General features: G+C 58.9%; 2 protein-coding genes across 4 annotated transcripts; one reads left to right on the top strand and one right to left on the bottom strand.

The window, feature by feature from the left end:
* Window positions 1-791: 791 nt before the first annotated feature.
* PRCD (photoreceptor disc component) lies at window positions 792-13,823 on the bottom strand. Of its 2 annotated transcripts, none has more exons than XM_047833255.1 (7): window positions 13,804-13,823; window positions 12,675-13,483; window positions 11,189-11,442; window positions 10,897-11,072; window positions 10,531-10,599; window positions 7,886-7,966; window positions 792-2,420 (listed from the first exon to the last, which is right to left on the bottom strand). In XM_047833255.1, exons 4-6 carry the CDS (start codon window positions 10,968-10,970, stop codon window positions 7,945-7,947), a joined length of 165 nt encoding a protein of 54 aa, XP_047689211.1. In that variant the 5' UTR covers window positions 10,971-11,072; window positions 11,189-11,442; window positions 12,675-13,483; window positions 13,804-13,823; the 3' UTR covers window positions 792-2,420; window positions 7,886-7,944. The 2 variants fall into 2 exon arrangements, with proteins under 2 accessions (XP_047689211.1, XP_047689212.1); XM_047833256.1 differs by having other exon boundaries at window positions 10,897-11,069.
* Window positions 13,738-23,538, top strand: CYGB (cytoglobin). Of its 2 annotated transcripts, none has more exons than XM_047833254.1 (4): window positions 13,738-14,250; window positions 19,079-19,310; window positions 19,630-19,803; window positions 22,198-23,538. In XM_047833254.1, the coding sequence occupies exons 1-3, from the start codon at window positions 14,108-14,110 to the stop codon at window positions 19,795-19,797; spliced, it is 543 nt and encodes a 180-aa protein (XP_047689210.1). In that variant the 5' UTR covers window positions 13,738-14,107; the 3' UTR covers window positions 19,798-19,803; window positions 22,198-23,538. The 2 variants fall into 2 exon arrangements, with proteins under 2 accessions (XP_047689210.1, XP_047689209.1); XM_047833253.1 differs by having other exon boundaries at window positions 13,741-14,250; window positions 19,630-19,793.
* The last annotated feature ends 318 nt before the right edge of the window (window positions 23,539-23,856 follow it).

Raw genomic sequence — 23,856 nt, 5'->3', positions numbered from 1 at the left:
ACAGAGCATAAACGGGGGAGGGGCAGAGAGAGAGGGAGACACAGAATCGGAAGCAGGCTCCAGGCTCTAAGCCATCAGCCCAGAGCCCGACGCGGGGCTCGAACTCACGGACCGCGAGATCGTGACCTGAGCTGAAGTCAGACGCTCAACCGACTGAGCCACCTAGGCGCCCCTTTTAATGTTTATTTTTGAGAGAGTGAGAGAGACAGAGTGCGAGCAGGGGAGGGGCAGAAACAGAGGGAAACACAGAATCCGAAGCAGGCTCCAGGCTCTGAGCTGTCAGCACAGAGCCCGACGCGGGGCTTGAACTCACGAACCGTGAGATCGTGACCTGAGCCGAAGTCGTACGCTTCACCAACTGAGCCCCCCCAGGTGCCTCTCAGCCTCTTTTCTTATCTGGAATTTTAGAACAGTACATGCAAAACGCTTTCACGGGCCTGGCACAAGGGAGCACTTTAAATAAACAGAACTCTCGTGGCGCCTGGGTGGCTCAGTCGGTTAAGCGTCCAATTTTTGATGGTTCGTGAGATCGAGCCCCGCATCGCGTTCTGTAGTGATGGCTTCGAGTCTGCTTGGGATTCTCTCTCCCTCTCTGCCCCTCCCCTGCTTGCTCACGCGCACGCGCTCTCTCTCAAAATAAATAAAAATAAACTTGAAAAAGAAAGAACTCTTGTTATTTGAGCATACTTCTTATGATGCTCACTGTCTCGTGATTATTTGTTTCCACCAGCCTGTGAGCCAGACAAGGATCAGGTCTTCATTGATTTTTTTTTTTAACTCTTTAAGTCATCTTTATTGAGGTGTAATTTACATACAATCAAACGCATCCATTTAAAATGTACGATTCGATAGTCCAGTAAGTGATACACCCGCGTAACCGCCACCCCGGTGGACGATTTAGAACCCTGTCATCGCCCTGAAGAGCACCTCGGGTTTTATTTCACAGTCTCCAGATCCAGCCCTGGCCCCAGGCAACCACTGATCTGCTTTCTGTCGCTGCAGATTAGTTCTGCCTGTTCTAGAATCTCCTATAAACGGATTCATACAGGAGGGTGTTCTTTTGTGCCTGGCTCCTCGCGGTGCCCCGGGTTGTGGCCCACAGAGTGGTTCGTTGCCTTTTTATCGCTGACCAGAATTCCGTACAGCCCTCGTTTATTCATTCACCTGTTGATGGATATTTGGGTTGTTTCCACTTTGGAGCCGTTATTAATAACACTGCTGTGAACACCTCTGTACAAACCTTGGTGTGGCCCTGTGCTTTCATTCCTCTTGGATAACTTGCTAGGAAACAGCCGAACTGGTTTCCCAGCAGTGTCTTCCAGGGTAACAGCTGCTCCGTACCTTCACCAACGCCTGTTATGGTCTGTCTTCTTACGCATTCATGTGAGCGTGCACTAGTATCTCAATGTGGTTTTCATTTGCATGTTTTTTATTTTGCATTTAATTCCCTTGATGATTCACACTACTGTGTATCTTTTTTTATGCGTTTATTGGCCGTATGTATACCTTCTTGTGAAGTGTCTATCAAAACCCTCCCCCTTTCACTGGGCTGACTTCTTATCGGATTGTAAAACTTCTTTGTGTGTTTTGGATACAGGTCCTTTCTCAGATTTCTGCTTGGCAAATAGTGTCTTTCCAAGAATTCGATCAAGCCCAATCTTTCCGTGTTTCTGTGACGGTTAGTGCTTTCTGTATTCTCTCCAGAGGGCTTTTTTTTTTTTTCCTCCATCGGATCACCTTCCCCGTGTCTGTTTGGGGATCCCACCGACGTGTGCATATCCTTAGGAACGCCACGCTCTCTTGAGCTCTGATCTCGTCTCCTCACCCGGACGAGACCACTGCGGTCCGCTTGGTTTCCCCTCCCCCTGCCACAGGCAGGGAACAGGCAGATGCCGAGACAGTCCTGGGGTCACCAGCCTGTGTGCTGCCTGTTGTCAAGCGTCTGTTTCTTCTGCTTGGCCCAATTTCCTGATTGTCTGTGGCAGGAATTCTTCATTTCTGCATCCACAGTGCCTGGCACACAGGCGCTCCATAAACATTTGCCGAGTGGGCGGATGACTGCCAGCATCTCCAAAGACAGTCCATTATAGTCTCTTTTGACCGGGACAGTCTGGAGGGCCCCCAGAGGTCAAGTGGTCCATCGCCTCCATTTTACCAGACGGTTCTTTCTCTGAGGGTGGTCATGAGTCCTTTCCGCCCTGGCATCAGCCCACTTGGGTTCGACTCAACACATGCCTAGTAAATGGGGAGACTGAGGTCCGGAGAAGGAAAGCTCATGTGACCAGGCAGTGGCTGAGCGGGCGCGACTGGGCTCCCTCGGCCAGGATCTTTCTGTCGTCCTCACTGGCAGGTGGGGCACTGTCCCCCTTCATCGCTGGCACCTACCACAAGGTGTGTATGTTGCAGGCTCCCGGTACGTGCTTGTTAAATAGATGGCCAAGGAACACGTTAAATAATTTCTTTTAATGCATCGTTCAGCCGGCGTCTGCATATGGCAATAAACGCGTGTGGGCGCGCACATGCACTCACACAGACACACGCCTGGCCGTTCCTATCCAGGTTCAGAGGTCATAGTCGGTCAGTAAATCTTTTTTGTTTTCATTTTCTCAGCCACCCTCTAATCTTAAGCCCCACGAGGGGGCATATACCGCACAGAGAGGGTCTGCAGTCCTTAGGTACAAGGACTTGTTTCCAGCTTAAGTCCCCGGGGTCCCACTCCACGAAGCCTCCTCCCTGAAGCCCCACACCCTCCCCCTGTAAAAATAAACAAGGCCTTCCTTCTCAGCCTCCTCCCTCTCCGGCTGGGCCTGGGCCGCTGCCATCTTCCTCTCCCACCCCCAGGGCTCTGCCCCCGCCCCACCCCCAGGGGTTGAAGGCAACAACAGAGCTTGAGTGATGACCTCAATGTCTGTCATCCCTGTGAGCAGCCGCAGCTTCCTCCCTGCAGGGGGTGACAGATCCGCCAGGATCTAGCCTTTGGGTGGGGGTGGGGTGGGGTGGGGCAGAGCCTGGTTCAGCCTCGAATGATGCGTCAGGAGTAGCCCTGGTAATCCCATCCCCCCCCCCCCCCCATCCACCTGCAATGGCATCCCTGGGGTGGGGCCGGCTGCAGCTATTCCTGGTGCCCTGGTTGTCCTCAAGCCCAGACTCAGTCCTCCGCCCCCCAACACCTTCACGGGCTTTGGCATCACATCGCCCGGGCAGGCGTCCTGGCTTCACTACTAGCTGTGAGTGACCTTGAGCAAGCTCTGTGAACTTCACTTTCCTTATTGGGTGAATGATAACAACGGTTCCTGCCTCATCAATGAGACAATGCATATAAATAAAGCACCCGGCCCACTGCCTAGCACATAATAAGTGTTTGAGACACATTAACGTTATTAATAATATTATTAGTATCATCATATTACCGTAAACCTTGGCCATTTTCCTTCTTTTCGGGCTTGCAAAGAAGCATTAACTTCCCACTGTCGCAAGGCCTTGGGCTTCTTCCTAACAGTGAGGTCCTATAGAGGGTCCCTGGGAACCGCCAGGACCCTGCTCTTGGGCCTGGTGCCTGCCTCAGATAGGGAGCCACGCCCACCTAGTCTTGGGCCAGGGCCCCTTGGGCGCCCTGGCCCAGGACCACCCTGCCCGCATCCGCACAACCGCACGTTTGGGATGGGCGAGGTACTCCCCGTGGTCACATCCGTGGCCTAAGGTGACACAGGACAGTGGTGGCTGCTATGTCTGCTTCCCTTGCTCCCCCCCCCCCCCCCCCCCCCCCGCCACCTCGTTAGCTCTCTGGTCATGTTCCAGTCTCCGGGAGAGACTGGCAACAACCCTGAGTCTCAGCCACAGAAGCAGCAGACAGCAGCACCTTCCTGCTCCCAGCTGCTGCCCTCGGCCACCCTGCAGCTCAGAGCAGTCTTTTCCCTGTCACTCAGGCTCCAACCAGCAGAGAGATTAGCATACAGACAGAGGACGGAGAAGCATCAGGGCAATCACCTCCTGTCTTCTCTGGGAACAGAGATGCATTCTGAAAGTGGAACCAGTTGGAGGGGAGGTGTCCAGGCCAGGACTCCCACTGGAGGCTGGGACGGGGTTCTAGGCCCCCAGAGACAACAGTGATGCTCCCTCGTACGGCCTGACTGGGTGCTGGGAGCTGGGTCTTACCAGGTGCCCCTGTGCTGTGCTCTTTTTCAAATATATGTATGTTTTTTTCAAATATATGTATATTTTAATGTTTATGTGTTTTTGAGAGAGAGACAGACAGAGCATGAGCGGGGGAGGGGCAGAGAGAGAGGGACACACAGAATCCGAGGCAGCTCCAGGCTCCGAGCTGTCCACACAGAGCCCGACGCGGGGCTTGAACCCACGGACCGGACTGTGAGATCATGACCTGAGTCAAAGTCGGCCGCTCAGCCGACTCAGCCACTCAGGCACCCCTCTGACTTTTTCAGAATTACCCATCGCCCCACTGCTGTGATTGCAGAGAGACGGGCAGGAAGGGCCACGGAGTGAGGAAGGCGGCGAAGGACTAGCTATTCGGAACCTACTGTGGTTGCGACCTTGCCTGTTCAGTAGGCGACAGGTCACAAACGCTGTCACCCCGGCTCAGATACATTGAACGCCGACTGTGTGTGCTAAGCGCGCTCTCCGCGTTATCTAATTTAACCCTTACAACAATAGCTTCCCTGTTACCTTCCTCGTATGAGAAACCCCAGGCGGGGCTGTTCAGGAACCCACCCGAGGCCACAGAGGCGGGAAGTGATGGGGGGAGGCGAGATTCAAACCCGGCTCTCTGACTCCAGACTCCCGGCTCTTAGATCCCGCATTGTTATTTCATGGTGGCCAGCGCCCTGGACCAGGGGTGCCTCGGCTCTGTCTCTCTGGTCGCCCTTAATCCCCTCCTTCCTATTATGGTCAGTCTACCGAGCCCCCCCCCCCCCACGTGCTTCCCTGTCCCCATTCCCAAGCAGCAGCTCTTTGCAAGGAAACGGGGTGGGGAGAAGGACGCGGCCTTTTGGGGACATCTCGGGTCCACCCCTGCAGCGGGAGGGAGATAGTGGGCTGAGGAAGGAACGCCTCAGGCCCGGGCAGCCTTCTGTAGAGACGCTCTCGGCTGAGGGTGGCAACTTCCTGCAGCAGGAACGCAAATGTGCTGGTTGTGCACAGCGCCCAGGGGTGGGAGAGGCCCCGGGAATAAGAGGCGAGCGTGGGCTGGGTGTGTGGGGAAGGTGTAAACACAATCTGCTCCCACCAGAGCCAGCCTGCTCCGTACGGGAGAGCACCCCCCCTACCCAGCCCACACAGCGCCCCAGCTGCCAGGGTCCCCCCCGGCAGCCGCAGAGGCCGGGCGAGAACACATTCCCCGCCCCCAGCACCCCTTCCCCTGGCTTTCCCTCCCCTCTCCTGGGACAGAAGCCTGCAGGGGCCCCCATCCCCCCGAGCAGGTTCCTAGAAGAGTGCTGCGAAGGGGTGTCGCTTCGTGGATGTGTGTCTGGGCCGCGAGCCAGCCCCTGTCCAGCCAGGGTGACCTTGGCCTGACAATTCCTCAGACTAGTGGAAGGAGACAGGGCAATTTGGAAGTGGCAGGGAGCAGAGGCGAGGCTGCAGTGACAGGAACGTGGCGAGCGAGCAGAGCACAGGACGAGCTCAAAGGTAGGATCGGGGAGCGCAGGCTGGGTCCCCCGGAGCAGTGCCCCCCACCCCCGCGCCCCCGCCGCCGTGGCCCTCTGCCTGACAGCCCTGTCACCGGGGAAGGTGAAGCCTCGCAGGAGAAAGACAGGCTGACGGGAGCTGAGACAGGTGGTCACGAACTCCTGGGCCCGTGTCAGAGCTCCTTTCCCTGGTGTGACCCTTCCCCTGACTCCGCCCTGCCCTACTTCTAGAGGCTTCCACTGCCAGGTTCCCCGCCTTACCAGCGGCCCCTCCCCCCTGGTTTCAGCGTGGGTCCCCTCTGTCTGCATCATCTCCCCTCTCCTTCCCTCAGAGGTGGAGTCAGGGCCGCAGAGGGACGGCTGTCTAGAGAATTCCCCAGCTGCCGCCTCCAGAAGGCAGGGCCAGGGGCCCGGCCAGGCTGAGACTTCCCTGGTGGGCAGTGGGGGCTGGAGGGGTGGGGGGGAGGGGGCACGTGTGGGCGGGCGCAGGGGTGGGGGGGGTGGCTTTGGAAGATGAATGGCTTCCAGACAGTCGGGAGCAGTTGCCTGCGGGGTCTGCGCCTGGATCTCAGGGAGCAGAAGCGGAAATTTGCTTTTATCTCTGCTCTGGATCGGGCAGGACTTCGAAGAAGAGAGAAATGGGAAGAGCAGCCAGGGGCAAAGGAGGCCGCCGGCACTGAGCAGTCAGCAGACTGACACAAACAAGGGTCACGCTCTCCCCCCCTTCCCACTTGCCACTGGCCCTTTGGAACACGCGCACGCGTGCACACACGCGCATAGAAACCCACACTCGGGGGACAAGCTGAGGGATGCCTGCTCGCAGCTGCAGGCAGACATGTCACAGATCCAACTGGCATTTCTTCCTGATAATCTCAGCCGAGCAGCGAGTGGCAGGGGGTGAGCTCTAGGGACCGGGAGAGGCAAGTGCCACAGGGAAGTGAGCGCCCCCGCGGCAAACTGAGATCACACAGCCTGGGACCACAAGCTTGGGGGGGCTGCCCGAGAACCCCTTCTCTCCCAGAGTGGCTGCCTGGGCCCTGGGGGGTAAGAGCGTGGGCTTAAAGCCTCCATCTGAGGCTGTGGGAGGGGGGTGTCCCCCAGTTGGGTGTCCCCCCCCACCTGGCTAGATGACCCTGGACAAATTCATTCACCTGTGTTTCCTCATTGCCAAAATGTGGATAATAACATGCCCGGTCTCCTCAGGTCGTGGTAAGGATTAAATTTGTGAACGTGGGGCACCTGGGTGGCTCAGTGGTTAAGCAGCCGACTTCAGCTCGGGTCATGATCTCGTGGTTCACGGGTTCAAGCCCCGCGTCGGGCTCTGTGCTGACAGCCTGGAGCCTGCTTTGGATTCTGTGTCTCCTTCTCTCTTTGCCCCTCCCCCGCTCATACTCTGTCTCTCTCTCCCTCTCAAAAATAAACGTTAAAAAAAAAAATTTTTTTTTTAATTTGTGAGCGAGAAACCCTTCCATAGTGAACATGAGCCATCAGCAACCCCTCGGTTCTGGGGCTCCTCATTCCCGACCTATGCCTCCCCGAGCCTGGGCTGCTGGGGTTGCCCCAGAGTTGATCCAGGAGACCCCACCAAGTCCCTCTCTGGACCTCAGAGGAAGGGAGCCCATCTCAGAGCAATAAACATCTCTGCGCCTCCTGCCTGCCCCAGCCAGGCCTTGCCTCGGGAGCCCCACGACCAGGGCCTGGGGCAAAGAGAGGACAGGCAGGTCCAGGGGCAGAAAGGGAGGGGTCTACATTCTCCATTGCTGCTTTTTCCCATTCTCCTTCTTGCTGCTGCTGCTGCTTCCAAAGCACCCTTTGTGGGGAAGGGGGCAAACCAGGACTTGAACTGAAACAGAAGACCAGGCCAGATGGGCACTTCCTCCCATGCCAAGGCAAGAGCTTGTGTCAATGCAGAATGGATATTCCAGAACACCACCTCTCCCTTACAAGTACTCTGGCACTACCCTCAGGTCCCCTGCATGACCACCACCTCATCCCCAAGCCTAGAAAATGCTGTCAGGATCACACGTCATTCCCTGAAAACTAACCCTTGCCCCGTGGCCTGGACCACGACGGGCTCAAGGTAGGGGTGGATGGGAGCCCACCCCCCTTATTCTCAACCTCCATCGATGACCACAGAGCTGAAGGTGGCCTGCTCTGCTCCCACACGGCCAGGCCTTGCAGAATCTTGCTTCCTTGTCCCCAGCCCAGCCTTCTACCCTCCGGGGCTCACAGCCCTGCCCTACCTGCCTCTGCCAGCTGATCGCAGTCCCCAGGGCCGAGCTCTGCCTGAAGAGATGAGGACTTACTTCAGAGGCTCTTTCTCCCTAAACAGAAAAGCACAGTAGTCAGAAGATTGAAGGCGATGGCCTTCCCGTGTTTCTGGACTTCCTCTTCCTCCCAGCCCATGCCTAGCGATTCACCCCACTACCAAGGGGGTAGGAGTGGCCAGGAAAGCAGCTGGAATTGGAGAGCAGAAATTTCAACCCATGTGCCGCCCAGGCCAGACCTTCAGAGCAGCCACTATAAGCAGGAGGGGTTAGATGTTGGGCCGATTTTTCCAATGGACTGAGTCCTCAGGAGTTAACAGGCAACTACTCCCTTCCGGCCAGACCAGACTGGGCCAGGCCGGGCCAGATGGTCCAGATTTGGCTGTTTCTCCTGACAGGGGGTCCAGGCCCATTTGCTGTAAGGGACATAGACCTGCCTGAATTCAGGGACCTGTCAATCCCCATCAGCCCCAAATCAGATGGATGACCTTGAGCAAGCAATTTACACGCCAAGTCCCTCAGTTTCCTCCACATTAACGGAGAGATAGAAACACCTGTCTTGGGGCGCCTGGGTGGCTCAGTAGGTTAAGTATCCAACTCTTGATTTTGGCTCAGGTCATGTTCTCACGATTCGCGGTTCAGGTCCCGCTTCGAGCTCTGCGCTGACAGCACGGACCTGACCTGCTTGGGATTCTCTCTCTCTCCCTCTCTTTCTGCCCCTCCCCGGCTTGTGTGTGCTCTCTCTCTCAAAATAAATTAATAAATTAATGAAAGAAAGAAAAGAAAAGAAAAGAAAAGAAAAGAAAAAAAGACATGTCTTGCCAACCCTCTGGGACTGTTGAAATTTCCAAGCGGGTTAATACACGAGAGACCTCTGGGGAAGAAAAAAAGCACCAATCAAGTGTCACGTAACAAGAGAACAGCCAGCATTTATTAAGCAGCCGTGCCAAGTGCTTTACGATTATCTTTTTTTTTTTTTTTTTCAACGTTTATTTTTATTTTTGGGACAGAGAGAGACAGAGCATGAACAGGGGAGGGGCAGAGAGAGAGGGAGACACAGAATCGGAAACAGGCTCCAGGCTCTGAGCCATCAGCCCAGAGCCCAACGCGGGGCTTGAACTCATGGACTGCGAGATCGTGACCTGGCTGAAGTCGGACGCTTCACCGACTGCGCCACCCAGGCGCCCCAACGATTATCTTAATTTCAACCTCACAAACCCCTTCACACCATTCTCTTACTAATCCCAGTTTATACGCCACTAAAAAGATCACGTAACTTTCCCGGAGTGTCTCAGTCAGCAAGAGTGGAGTCAGGACTTGAACTCTGTGCACCTGCAGACCCAAACTCAACAGGGAGGACCAGTCACGTGAGAGCCTCCTCTGTGTGAGGCCCGGTGTCCGTCATTTTGCAGCCGTCCTCCCGTTTCACCGGTACAAGTACTTGGGCACTATCGTGACCATCTCAGCTAGCCTAGATGTCAAGGAAGGGCATCACAGGAATGCCTGCTTCCGGCACGTGCCCAGAGCTTGCCCAGTGGGCCGGCTGACATTCAGAGCCTGGGGGAGTCCCAGCACCAAGGAGGAATTAGGGGCCACGCATGGAGAGAGACTCATGTTCTCATGGCTCGCCAGTCCCTGTGTGTCTAAGGGGTGCTGCAGGCAGGTCCCACACCCGGAAAGAGACACGGGGGCGCATCAGCAGGCAGGCATGCTGACCGGCACAGCCACCTGAGCCCTGTGGCGAGACTCCTTCCTGCCAAGGGCCCTGGAGCCCAAGTGCATCATGCTCTGTTTCACTAGGGGTGAGAGGCGGCTAGTCGACCTTTTGCAGGAAAGAATGTCACTTCACACAGGACTCCCACACTAGTGGGAGGTCCCCAGGCACAAAAGAACACGCAAAACAGTACGTTCTTAATAAAGATTTGTTGCTTTTTCAGTGTTGTTGGTTTGTTTTTTTTGTTTTTTTATTTTTTGATGGGCGTAGGAGCCCCTGTCATCAAAGGACAATGGTCACCCAGGGAAGGAAAAACCCAGAAGTTCCCAAAACTTCACCCCTTGTAAAGGCCACATGGTTTCAGCCCAGGGAAGAGTTAACTTTCTGGCCACTGGAGACAGCGTCCTGCCCGCAGGGGCTGCCCAGCCAATGGCACTCAGTGCCGATGATGTCATGCTCTTCCTGCGCCTTCTATTGGGGACCGGACAGCGAATCCCGCTAGAGGTTCAGGCAGAGGAGTCGCTGAGGCTGAGCGGGGGCAGCAGGAGAGGGGGAAGGGAAAGCGAGCAAAGCAACGCAGGGCTGCCTCTGCCCCATCCCTGTCTCCAGTCCCCCTGCGCCTGCCGGCCGCTAGAAGGGACCCTGGGGACCAGCCCACACTCGGACAAACAGGCAGAGCAGCTGTGGTCCAGAGGAGAGGCTGGGGGCTCCCAAGGCCAACTGGAGAAAACAGACGTTGAGTCTGCCCACCAGGCACACGGGGAACAGGGTGGCTGGGGCGAGGGGCCAGCATACAGCGTGCGCGCACACTCTCGTGGTCCTCCCCAGGCTCGGACAGGGGCAGGGAGAGCGGCAGCTTCTTTAGACGCACCCTCCCTCCTCCACCCCACGTCCTCTGCTGCCTTACCTGCCTGAGGACTGGAGGTCTGTGTCCACGTTGCTGCCCACGACCGCCCCATCGAGTCCGCTGGGCTCTCTGTGGGTGGGAGAAACAGGCGGGAAGGGCTGTGGGCAGTGCCCAGACCCAGACCCCCCCTCTCCTGCGGGACCCAGCCACGCTGGGCTGTGGCACTGGGGGCTTTGGCCAGAGTCTCTGAAGGGCCGCAAACTCCCCCCTGCTCTGAGGGGAAGCCCTTCAGGGACTCCCGGCAAACCCCCCTCCCAGCCTCCCTGGAGGTCCAGGCAGCCTCTGCCCGCCTTTGGCTGGGCTCTCGCCCCACCCGGTGGATTCTCCCCACCACCACCCGAGTCCATGGCCCAGTCGGTCTCTCACGGTTGGACCCGGTTGGCGAATCGGCGGCGCCAGAGCATGGCCAAGGTGCTGAGCAGGAAGAGGGTGGTACACATGGCTCAGCCGCCCCATCCCCTCCCAGACGGGGTCTGCAGAAGGCGGCCGAAACGGCCCCGCCGGCTCCCACAAGCACTGCTGGGTCTGTCCTGAGGTTCCTGCTGGTGATGGATTAGGAGGCTCAAGCTGATTAGTGGGGTCAGCAGACCCGACCTTGTGCAGACTGATTAACCTCGCTGGGCCCAGGCTGTCCCCGACCGTGGCAGCGTAAATTCACCTGTCTGTTCGGGATGTGCATGGGATGTAGATGTGACTAGGGCCTGGGTCTGGCCCTCAAGCGGCTTCTCGTCTAGACACATGCACCGGCAGGTGAGGTAAATGACCACAATAGAGTGACTTAGGTGAATGAAGGCATCTGCAGGGGGTTGTAAGCGGCAGGGAAAGCTTCAAAGAGGAGCCGGGGGCATCTGAATTTGCAGGTGCTCAAGGAAGGTCGGGGCCCCCAGAGGGAAGACTGCCAGTGCTGCAGACCTGAAAGCACAAAGCATATTCCAGCAACCGGAAGTTGATGGGCAGTGGAACCATGATGTCACGCGGAGGCTTCAGGGGGGGAGAAAGGGAGGAGAATGTTAGATGATGAAGCCAGGAAGACAAGGGAGGCCAGAGAGTGAAGAAGGGCCGGCTACGTGACTCGGTTGTCCCCTCTGGACAATCCTCTCCAGATGTCACTGATGACATACCCTCTTCCGTAAAGACCGAGTTCAAGTGGGCACTCCTGAGATAGGTAGTCGCATCCGGTTAAAAATTATATACCATAGTTCCGTGCAAACACACTCCTGCCCCGTAAACACAGATAAAACTTGTAAAGGATGAGATAAAGCCAAACAGAAAGATGATTTCTCCTCCTTCCTTTCCACGTCCCAGTGGAAACTCTTGGGCCGCCACTTGGAAGGGCATGGCACTGCTCTGGGTGTCCGATCAGAGGGGTTCAGTGAGGTGGCCCAGTGCGGTGTGCTCGGTCTTGGCCCAGGCAGCACGTGGAGCAGACATGCTCTGAACATCCCCTCTCCTCCATCCCTCACCAAGTCCTCCAGAAGAAGGCACTAGATCTTCCTTCCCTCAACTGAGATGGAGGCAGTGCCAGGGGGTCTCCTGCCCAGGATGCCAGGGAGGGACCTCAACCCTGAGCTCCAGGGAGGGCCCAAGCTGGGGCTGCACGTGGGCTCTCTACTTCCAAACGTGATTTTTTTTTTTTTTTTTTTTTAGTTTTTAATGTTTATTTTTGAGAGAAAGAGAAACAGACAGACAGACAGTGAGAGAGCTGGGAAGGGGCAGAGAGAGAGAGGGAGACACAGAATCTGAAGCAGGCTCCAGGCCCTGAGCTGTCAGCACAGAGCCCGACATGGGGCTGGAACTCACGAACAGCGAGACCGTGACCTGAGCCAAAGTCAGCCCCCAGGTGCCCCCAAGATTTTTTTTAACACATTTTTTAAATGCTTATTTATTTTTAAGAGACAGAGTGCAAGTGAGGGAGGAGCAGAGAAACAGGGAGACACAGAATCTGAAGCAGGCTCCAGGCTCCGAGCTGTTAGCACAGAGCCCAACGCGGGGCTCGAACCCATGGAATGAGAGATCACGACCTGAGCTGAAGTCGGCCGCTCAACCGACTGAGCCACCCCGGTGCCCCATGATTTTTAAGATACATTACCCAAAGCCTGAGGGGATACATTGCCCCATTACATTACCCCATTAAGATACATTACCCAAAGCCAAGGTCTTCTGATACTTGCACTGGGACACAAAGTCTTGAGAAGGGCAGAGTCTCCAGGCGCTAGGGGAAGAGGCATCAGGCTTGGTCTGGGAGTCAGAGGGGGGACCTGGCTGTCCCAGGTCCAACAGTTGCCTGTAGGGTGGGGACCCTTTGGCTATCTGAGGCCCAGCCCCCACCTCTGGTCCAGTGGCGCTCACACCTCTCTGAGCAGGGCCGGCAGGACAAGAATTTGTCCCGTCCACTCCCAGAACCCCTTCCTAATTGGAACCTCGGTAGCTGAGATGTCTCCAGCGGCCTGGGCCTCCCCAAGATTTCTTGACACCTTTCTCCCAGGACCTCTCTGCCCGGCCGGCTGCCTCTTCTTCGGACTTTCTTTCACCAGGGCCGGAATTCTGGGCAGCGCGTGTGGTTTTTTGTTTTTTGTTTGTTTTGCCTGCCCGTGTCATTAATAAGCCACCCAGGGACTTTTTTCCGACGCCTTGGACGCCTTGTGCACGTACCGAGGGGGAGGGGGTGCTGGCCGGAAGGAAAGGGGGCCGCAGGCCTCTGGCGCTGAAGTTGGACAGCCGGCCCCCATCCCCGCGGCGGTGGATTCCAATAAGGGATTGGAGCCCGGAGGCGACCCCAGTCCTAAACCCTCCAGGCCCGGGGGTCCGCAGCTCTGGGGGTGGCGCCGACGCCCCCAGCGGCTGGCTCGGGGGAGGCCGGGAGTGAGCGTGGGCTCAGCTGGGATCCCGGCGCCGCCGGAGGGGCTGCGTCCGCCCCCTCGGGCTGGAGGGCGGGCGGCCACGCCGCAAATGCCTGGGAGTGTTTGACTTTGAGTCAGTTCCCCGCCGCGTGAAGGGTGCACACACGCACACGGCCCGACACCGCCCGCAGCGTGAGCGGGGACACCGTGCCCACCCCCCCCCCCCGCCCACCCCCGTCGACCCGCCCCCCCGCACCAGCCTGGGGCGCACTCCTGTGCGGCCCGCGCAGCCCGGCGCCGCGTGACCGCCCCCTCCCCCCCGAGGCCCCCCAGCGCTCCCACCACACCTACGCCCCAGCCCCGCCCGGCGGTCAAGGTCCGCGGTGGCCCGGCGGGCGCCAGCCGCGTCGCCCCCACCCCGCCCAGCCTTCACCTTGCCGGAATTGGCTCACCGACGCGGGGTTGGGGGTTTGGAGCGGCTTTATTTTTTTTAACATTTTTCCAGCAGACCACATCCCCGCCCCCCGCTCGCGGTCCCCCGCCCCCCGCACATATACCCTGCACACACACACACACACACACACACACACACGCCCGGCGCGCACAGACAGACACGCTCCCTCCCTCCGGCGCGCTCTACCCCTCGCTCGCCAGCCCGCCCGCCGCGCACGCAGCCGGCCCCGGCTCCCCGCGCCCCGCCGCCGCCGAGCGAAGCCGGGCTGGGCTTGGAGCTGCTCATGGAGCAAGTGCCGGGCGAGATGGAGATTGAGCGCAGGGAGCGCAGCGAGGAGCTGTCCGAGGCGGAGAGGAAGGCGGTGCAGGCTACGTGGGCCCGGCTCTATGCCAACTGCGAGGACGTGGGGGTGGCCATCCTGGTGAGGTAGGTGTCACTCCGGCCCCGGCCGAGCCCGAGTCCGGGGGAGGGCGGGCGGCAGCGGCTCCAGGCAGGGGCGGGTTCGGCCCCGGGTCCGAGCTCCTGAGCTCCTCCGGCGCCACCTCTCCGGCTGAAATTGGGGCCGGGCCTGCCCGGGTGCAGGCAGCGTGGGGCTTCCCCGGGGTGGGCGAAGCCCTGGCTGAGCCCGTCCTGGCTCTGGGCCAGGGGCTAGGAACTAAGAGGCAGACCCAGAAGGAGGACGCCTCTGTTCCCCTCCTCTCCCGGGGCCTCAGAACTCCTGGCCGTACCTTCCTCGCCAGCGACCCCAGCCACCCAACCCAGCTGTCACAGGCACACGTTTCACCCACCCTTCGTCGGGGGCTCCCCATTTTAGAGGCAGGAACACTGAGGCTCAGCCTAGAAGGCGGGCAAAGAGGAGCAGACCCCTCTCTCCGGCGCAGCCCCTTTCTGTGTTCAAAACCTCTTGGAAGGACAGAGCCAAGGGCCAGAGAATAGAGGTCAGAAGGAGTAGGTCACAGGGGGGTCCAGTTTTCCCAGCCGGCCCCTTCCTGCCCCTAGGGGCTGGGAGGGCAGCGAGCTCCCAGGTGAGGCACAGGTGAGTGGAGAAGCAAGCAGTCCCTAGGGTACAGTCCCTGCTGAGCTTGGTGGAGGGAAAGGAAGAAGCTTCAGGAGTCAAGGCTCCACCCTGAAACCGCCACTTGGGGAGGAAAGGCCATGTGTCTTGGGCTCAGAGGTTATCCAGGTACCACATGCCCCTGAAGTGACACTTACTGTTCCTCTATAGTTAATGTCCCCAACCCCCACAAGCTAGTGACTGACTATAGCTGCAGATTGATGCTCTCTTCCCACACGCGCTGGTCCCCGGGGCGGGGGGGGGGGGGGGGGGCGCAGACCCGCAACTCACCCTCAACCCCCTGTCAGCAGCAGAGGGAAGCTGCCGGATCTCCAGCAGAGTAGGGCAGTCTTACTATTTGGAGCTAGGGTGAACCCTTGCTTGTGAAAAGGAGGGTTGAAATGCATGCCTGTCTCCCAGTCCTGGCCCGGCTTTGGCTCCTGTGCCTCCCCGAAGCTCTCTCCCTTCTGCCTCCCCCAGGCCTGGGACCTGCCCAACTCCGTATTGATATGCCCTGATTCCAACTTGGAAACAGATATGGGAGAAAAAAGAACAAGAAGCACTCTTGAGTGGCCTCTTCTTTGGGGGAGGATTCTAGAGGAAGGGATATGGGGATGTGGGCAGCTCCGAGGCCCAGAAACACAGGGGGGATGGCGGGGAGACCAAGAGGGGGTTTCAGATCCCGAAGCCCTCAGACATTCTGAGGCGCCGACCTGCACGTGGGAGCACCCACACAAGCACACTGTGGGTCGTGGAGTCACAGATGCACCAGACTGCATCCCTGGAGGGTGGCTCTTAGCCATGTATGCTGGCACACGCCAGCCCACCAGGCCTCAGGATGCACCGGTGAGCACATGGGTCACCCGGAAGAAAGGAGGTGGAGTCCACGGGACCCTGGAGATTTTCCGTCCAGATACCTTGCCCTTTGCCAGGGAGGACGTGGAGGGGACGTGTCCAAGATCCAGCTCCTGGGGTACCGCCCAACTTCCCCAGGAATGGGGGGGTGGGGTGCAGAAGAGGGAACTGACCACTAAGGCCAGGGCTGTTTCTGGAGAGGCTGATGTCTTGGCAAGATTTCCTTTCTCTCTGTGCCCCTGCAGTTCCCCATTCCCGACTCTTAGGGAGGCTGGGTTTGGGCTGGGGGAGGGGGGCATTTACCAATGTACTCAGTGCTCAGTGAGAGGCCCACAATTAATCTGAGAAGGCCCGAGATAGCAGTTAGGTCTCGCCTGCTGGTCAGCCCAGGCCACACTTCACCTGACCCCACCTCTGTGCTGACTGGAGCCCAGCTCCTCCCTGCCAGCCTCCCTCCTCCAAGCCACACCAGCCTTCCTCTCCTGGGTCTCTTCCTGCTCTCTGCCCCATGACTGCCAGTTGGGGGAGGGCTGGGTTAAAGGGTGGGTTAACCCTGGGTTAAAGGTGTCCCAAAGGCCCCTCCCCAGTTTGTCACGCCCCCCTCCCCAACTTTACTCACATCCACAGGGGACAGGCCCCAGTGAGAGCCTGAGAAACTGGTCTGACCCATCACTCTCAGGTCCTCCCTCCCCACTGGGCTAAGGCCAGCCGCACCCCTACGCCCTCCCCCCTCCCCCTGCCCCAGGAGTGAGCAGCCACGAAGCAGTGGAGTGGCGGTGGCCGGTGGCCGGTGGCCGTGGAGAAGCAGTCTTGGAGTCTGAGCCAGACCCCGCACCTGCAGTGCGACCCGCCCAAGCTCTAGAAAGTCTCCCCTCCCAGCTCTAGAAAGGCTCCCCTCCCAGCTCTAGAAAGGCTCCCCTCCCGGTTGTAACTCTGCTGCCTTCCCCCTCGCACTCAGACAAGCCTATTTCAGGCTCTACTGGAAACCCAGATGCCTCTGGGAGCTGAGAAACTCCCCAAGGCTGACTGGGAGGGTCGAGAGTACACGTGGAAGGGTGGAGGGGCCGGGGAGAGAAGCCCGGATGAAGGAACAGAGCACACGACCCCTAGACTCCCCTGGTCCAGCGCAGCCGCTCCCTGGGACTGTCACTTCTCAGGGGCCACAACCTGGCCCTGGGTGTTGAGGCAGGAGACCCATTGGGTTCCAGGCCACCATCTCCCTGGCACAGCCGCCTCCCCGAAGTCAGGATGGGGAAGCCGTCGAGGCAGGGACCGTCTGGGCTCCTTCCTGGCCCTGCTACCCACTTTGCTGGGCAATCTTGGGCACGGATTCCTAAAACAGAATGTGGCGATAAAGGCAGTGGCAACCTCAGGAGCGTTTTGCAGGATTAATGAGACAATCTAGTAAGTGCTCAGTGAGTATTCCCTGCTATTTCCTCCTCAGTGAAATGGATACAATGCCTGCTTGGTCGAGGCAATTAAATGAAATAACAGGCTGGGACGTTTTGCATATTGTTACACGCGCCGGGCGAACAGCGATCATTATTTTTATTGCGATGTGAAACGCTCCAAGTCTAAGATACTCATTTAAGTCCAGATTGGGCTGTTTACATTTGTCCTTCATTACAGGGCCTCTCCAGAAAAATCCAGTGTATTTTCAGCCTCATTGCCTCATTTGGCCCCCACCAGAATATCTGTGAAGTATCGAGCCAGAGGATCTCCTCTCGCGCGTTTGCGGACAGGAGGTTGTGAAGTAGTTTGCCCAAGGTCACCCTGGGTCTCCACATGGACTGTGTCCCCGTCACTCCCCCCCCCCCCCCCCCCCCCCCCCCCCCCCCCCCGCCAGCAGCCGCTTTGTCGCCGGGAGGGATTGGCCTGGGCCAGATGCCTTACTTTCTGCATCTGTTCTGGGCTCTTTGGCCAAAGGGCTGATTTGGCAAATTATCGGCTTTCTCTGATCGCAAAGGGGGGAGATACCCCAGGGGTGTGAAACAACTTGACAAAACAGGCCCAAGACATTCCATCCCGTTGTGGGAAGTTCCGATGGAGCCTGGGTGTGACCTCCCACCACAGTCAGCTCTCCAGTATCATCCTGCAGGCCACAGGGCCCTGGGCCCTGAGGTGATGGGTCAGAGGGTGTGTGAGAGCCAGGCTCTGCCGTTGGGTTGTGGGACCCAATCCAACAGACAGAAAGGAAAGAGTCCATAAAAGGTGTCAGGGAACCCCTAATGGCCTTGAGGGGAAAGCAGTAGCCCCCGGGCACAGCCTGGGCACTCTGGGAAGGCAAGTCTGACCAGAGGAAGAGTAAGGAAGACATTCCACTGTGTGGACAGAAAGGCTGGCGCGCTCAAGGAATGTTTTACCAGCAGTACGTGGGCTGGAGGAAGATGGCTTGAGTTGGGATGGTTTAATCCCAAATTAAAGGACTGGAATCCCGGATTAAGGACGTTGACTCTGGCCGGTAGACAATGGGGAGCCGGTGAATGTTTTTGAGCGGGAGAGTGACCTAATGAAAGTGATGTTTGACCTAATGAAGTGTATTAGACAATTTCAGATAAGCTGGGGAGGGGAGGAGAGAGCTAGAAAGACCTGGGGTCTGCCCCCAAGACGTGCGCAGGCTTGTCGGAGAGTTGTGAAGTGATTACAGAACCACGCGAGGTGGGTAAGGTGAGTCAATAGCTTTAATTAAATCACCCAATCAATATGTTCTGCAGGCCGAGGAGGGAAGCAGGTAGTGAAGAGGGAACAGACGGAGCTGGCGGGAGGACTGGGTCTCATTGCTTCTCTCCGTTGACCGGGTGACCTAAGTCACTTGGGCTGTACTTTGTTCACAGAGAAAGCCCTACCTTTATCGTGATAAAGGCTGGCATTTACTGTGCTGAGGGCTCCCCACGTGGCTTCTCCATGCAGCCTCATAACAAGCTAGGAACAACGATGCCCGTCGCACGGATGAGGAAACTGAGACCCAGAAAAGTGAAGTCACTTGCCCCGGGTCGCACTGGCCCGAGATCCCAGAACTAGAGCTCCTAGTGTCTCTGCTGTGACTGGAGCAGGCGTCGAAGGGCGCGTAGGGTCTAGAAAGGAGGCCAGAGCAAGGAAGGCAGAGGCCTGAGAGACAGAGCCGACGGTCTGTGCAAGTCTGGCCGACAGAAATGGCCAGGACCTGGATGGGGGGCTGCATGTAAGCCTGCTCGGCCAGACGGAGGGCCTGTGTCCGAGAGACAGCACCCGTGGTGGCGAGACAATGACTGGTCCTGCCTCTCCTACCCCGCACCCCCTGTATCCTGGCCACCTCGGGGCGGCGCCGGGCTGCCCCTCCTTCAGCGATCACCCACCTCCTGCCAGGTTCTTCGTGAACTTCCCGTCCGCCAAGCAGTACTTCAGCCAGTTCAAGCACATGACCGAGCCCCTGGAAATGGAGCGGAGCCCCCAGCTGCGGAAACACGCCTGCCGGGTCATGGGGGCCCTCAACACTGTTGTGGAGAACCTACATGACCCCGAGAAGGTATCCTCTGTGCTCGCCCTTGTGGGCAAAGCCCACGCCCTCAAGCATAAGGTGGAGCCCGTGTACTTCAAGGTACGTGGCTGGGTGGGTGCGGCCACTCTAACCACCCGTCTTGCTTTGCTCTGGGAACGCTCGGGGAGGGGGCAGCAGAGGTGAGCACTGGGCAGCCCAGCTTCTTCCCCTGGGGTGGCTGTGACAGCGAGGGGCAGCAGGATTGGAGGGCAGCCGGGGCTGGGTCTCGAAGGTGTCTGGTCCCCAAAGCTGCCAGGCTGCTGTGTCGGGAGTAATGCCCTCGGCCAGACGCTGGGTAGAAGAGGTGCTGCGGGCCCTGGGAAGCTTCGGGGAGCAAGACGCCCAGGCATCTATTTCCCGCTCCTCCCTCTGCCCCCAGATCCTCTCCGGGGTAATTCTGGAAGTGATCGCCGAGGAATTTGCCAATGACTTCCCACCAGAGACGCAGAGAGCCTGGGCCAAGCTGCGTGGCCTCATCTACAGCCATGTGACTGCTGCCTACAAGGAAGTGGGCTGGGTACAGCAGGTCCCCAACGCCACCACGTGAGGAGGGGTGAGGGTGGGCCGGGCAGCCTCCCTGCTGTGTCCTCCCCTGCCCCCTGACCTCCCATCTCTCCTGGGGCACTGGAGCTGACTGCTGGGGCGGGAACCCTTCCGGGAGGCTGGGTCTGGGGTCTGGCACCCTTAAGAACAGGCACGATGGGAAAGGCACGGGCCGGCTTGAGCCCAGGGCGCCTGCTCGAGGCTACTCAGAGCAGTGAGCCTCGGACAAGTCCCCCTCCAGGAGAGCCATCCCGCTGCCTAGAACCAGAGAGCACCCAGAGGGCCCAACACCAATGCGGCCCAAGGCAGAGAGGGAGGGTCTAGCAGCAGCTAGAGGTTCCTAGCAGGAAGGCTGGCTCATCGAGCCCAGAGGCAGCCCAGGCCAGCTCCTGCAACTTCCTCCCTAGGTACCAGCCACGCGGGGGCTGTTTTTCATCTAAGGCTGACCAGTGCTCCCCGCTGCCTCTGCCTCAACAGGGCTGGAGCCAGAGAATCACAAGGACGTGTGCACACACGTGCACGTGCCCAGGCCCACGAGGGGCCTGCGTGGGTTTCACCACCACGCACACCATGGGGCGGGGGGGGGGGGGGCGTGTTTACTTCTAGGCTGGCCCTGGAGGCCGGGTTCCCAGTTCTGGGGATGGGCTCGAGGAGGGTGGCCAGCCTCAGTGACTCCAGCCGAGTCAGAGCACGAGGGGAGGGCTGGCCCCTAGACATGGTGGCTGGGAACACTCCGGCCTGCCTGGGCCCCCAAGGGGCAAGGCGGCTCTGGGAGCTCCAGGGAGGGGCGGAGGAGGCAGAGCTCGAGTAGGGAAGAGGGAGAGGAGCGTGGGCGGGAATGGGAAGCAGGGGTCAGCCAGCAGCTCAGGACACGCGTTGTAGAGAAACATTCCCAGCAGTTTCCCATAGAAAAGGCGCGTCTCCTCCCCAGGCTCCAAGCTGGCCCACGGAACCTCCTAGACCTCCTGCTCGCAGGCCTCCGGGCCCAGCTCTGGGGGAGGTCCCTGGAGGGCAACCTTGGGAGGCCAGGCCTCCTGACTTTCCTGCCGCTGACCACACTGGCCCCAGCGTGCTCCTGCTCCCTTCCCCCCACATCGGCACCACCCGGGGAGGGAGGGGAGCTCGGGGAGCTCGGGAACTTCTGGCTACAGCCAGGCAGCAACTCCAGATGTGCACAGCTGGGCCCTGGGGATCTGCCCCAGATCCCCAGGGTGGACGGGAAGGAGGCAAGAGACCTCTACCTGCCAGAGGGGGTGCTGGCAGAGCCTAGAGAGCTGCCGGAAGCAGACAGAGGGGCCAGGGAGGGTCAGTTGGGGGGAAGGGGGTTGCCCTCCCACGCCTCTCCCCAGCCTGGCTTCTTCGCTGCTGCCGGAGATGAGTTTGTTTACAGCCAGGAGACAAGACTTCCTGCTTCTAGAGAAAAGGGCTTTTTTTACAGGGGCCTAGAGGGACCGGAGGGGGAGAAGGAGAGAGAGCTGGCCAGTGCACGCCCCAGTGAATCAGAAACACATGGACAGCGTTTCCCGACACGAAGCCCTGTCCCCTCCCCTCTCTTGCCCCAGCTGGACCCCTGGGACTTCCATCTCGCCAAACCCCAAACACGAAGAAACCAGCAGAATCTCAGTCTGCCCATTTCTGCTCCTCGCAGAGTGAGCCGCGAAGGGCCACAGGGGCCCCGCCCCCATCTAGACTTGGGCATCTCGAATTTAGGCCGCTCCCCACCCCCACCCCCGCCAGACATGAAGGGGATTGTCCCCTCGTCCCTTTGCACACTCTCCCCCCCCACACCCGGGTCTCCCGAGGGCGGGGGTGTGGGCCCCAAGAAGGCATGTCTCCCTGGGCCCGGGGCCTACACACCCAACCTACTGCTAAGGTTCAAATGGGTTGAGACAGTGGGAGGCAGTTACACAGCAGGGTCTTAGCAGGGTTTCCATCCAGTTTCTCTCATCAGGGAAGCGGTGGTGGGCCAGCACAGGGGCTTTACAGGCAGAGAATGCCTTTGTGTGGCAGGAAGGGTACCCAGCCGGGTCAACCAGAGTGAAGGCACGGGTCTCAGAATTCATAGAAAAAGAGCTGATGTTGGAAGGGTTCTTTACAGCGTGTGAAACACGTTCACACAGTTGATGTTACTTCAGATGTGATTCGCATGGTGGAGAGAAAGACCTGGGGGCCGGGGGCGGGTGGGGGCGGGACCTGACTTGTCTGAGGCCACACAGCAGGTTCCTAGCAGAACTGGGGTCTAGTGGGTTGCCTCTAAGCTGCAGTGTGATGGGTCTCTTGGAAGATACTGTCCTGCCTTGCCATCCCCTGATCCCTCCCCGCTGCCCCCCTCCCGGTGTCCCCTGGTCCCACTCCATGCCCCTCCCCCCATAACCTCTCACTTCATCTGCTATCTCATCCACAGCCCTCCGGCCACGCTGCCCTCTTCGGGGCCATAGGACCCCCCCTCTCTCCTCCCCCCTCCCAGGCAGCACCCTGAGCCGAAGGCCGAGTTCTGAAGACCCTCCTTGGGTGCCAAGGAAGCTGGAGGAATCCCTGACTCGTCTTCCCAGAAAGAGGCAGCCTCTGCTGTGGCCACGGTCCCCACCGGAGCCGCCAGGAGGTGGCGCTGGCTGCCTGGATGCTGACCCCAGCTCAGTGGCCTGTGGGGATGGGGTACCCTTCCTCCTAGAAGAGTTGGGCCCACCCTTCTTAGCTTTTCTACTCTCTGTCAGAGACCCAGCTGAGCAGCTGGCAGGAGTCCGGGGCAGGTCCGAGTCTCTCCGGGAATAAACCAGCCCCGTTTCTGTCTGCCCGGCCAGCATGCAGGTCCCGTGTCACCTATCTAGAGCATCACGCACACACATCTACCATATATACAGATATATTCTATATACGATCTATATATAAAATATATATATATATATATATATATACATACATATCTATACTGTGTATCTGCGGGGCCCAGGGACCCAGAGGCACTTGGGAAGCTTGGGTTCTGCCCATCTGCGTGTGGGGCAGGGAGGGGTCCTTGTCATGCTTCTGGGCAGAGGACAGAGTGTTGTGGCAGAGATGGGGGTCCCGTGTCGGAGAGAATCTAGGCCTGTGGGCACGGTTGGGGTGACCCGAGGGCCTGGGTGGGCAGGGTTGGGGTGATCCAGCTTTGCCAGCCAAGTCCAGCCCATTCTCTGACCAGCTCCCCACGTTCCTGCTTTCCACTTCTAGGTTAAAAAGATTTGGCTTCCCCCCTGCCCCCCTCCAAAAGGATGTGGCTCTCTGACTTGCTCCAGCCCATATGGGCAAGGGCCAGCAGAGGGGCCAGCGTGTGGGACAGGATGCCTGCCCTGGGGGAGGGGCCGTGGTAAAGAAGCCTCGAATGCCAGCCCCATCTGCCTTTGCTGCTTAGGATCCCAGCAGAAGCAGGGGCTCTATGCTACTGTCAGAGATGACAGGCCAGATGTCCCCATCCCGGGGCTCTGCGGGCCTCGGGCCTCGGGCCTTCCCTCCCCACCTCCCCCCACCCTGGCTGCTGACTGGCAGTTGGTCCTGCCCACCCATCTGGGTCAGAGATGCGGGGGACCCCCCCCCCATGTGTGTCCCTTGGTCGTATACCGTCCTCAAGGGTGTCTGGCTGCTGTGTGGCTGCTGTGCCTGTGTCCCCTCCCGTCCCTCCTCCTGCAGCCATGCGTCAACTGCCTGCCCTTTTGTAGTTTCTGATGTTTGTAACCAGTCCCAGCCCTGTCATTAAACAGACTCGCTCTTCCCGCGTCTGTGCTGCTCATTCTGTCTTTTCCTGCCAGCTGTCCCTGGCCTCTGCCTCCCCTCCTCAGTTCAGGGCTCAGGGCTTTTCTTGGGAGCCACCCAAGGGCCCGCTCTCCTGTACCTCAGCCTAGGCTGGCCGGGGCTCCTCTGAGTTGGGGCTCACCACGGGAGTGGACGCCCCAACCTGTTTCATCAGGAGCACAGAGCTGGAGACTGGAAGCTGGGCTTTGGGGCTTGTGTCGGGGGCGGGGGCGGTGGGGGAGCCAACAAGGGTGTTTGTGCTTGTTTTAATTTTTTTGTAACGTTTGTCTATTTTTGA

The sequence above is a fragment of the Prionailurus viverrinus genome, chromosome E1 (assembly GCF_022837055.1).
Source record: "Prionailurus viverrinus isolate Anna chromosome E1, UM_Priviv_1.0, whole genome shotgun sequence".
Taxonomy (NCBI): domain Eukaryota; kingdom Metazoa; phylum Chordata; class Mammalia; order Carnivora; family Felidae; genus Prionailurus; species Prionailurus viverrinus.
The sequence above is the reverse complement of the archived record's forward strand: the minus strand, read 5'-3'. Positions and strand labels throughout refer to the sequence as shown.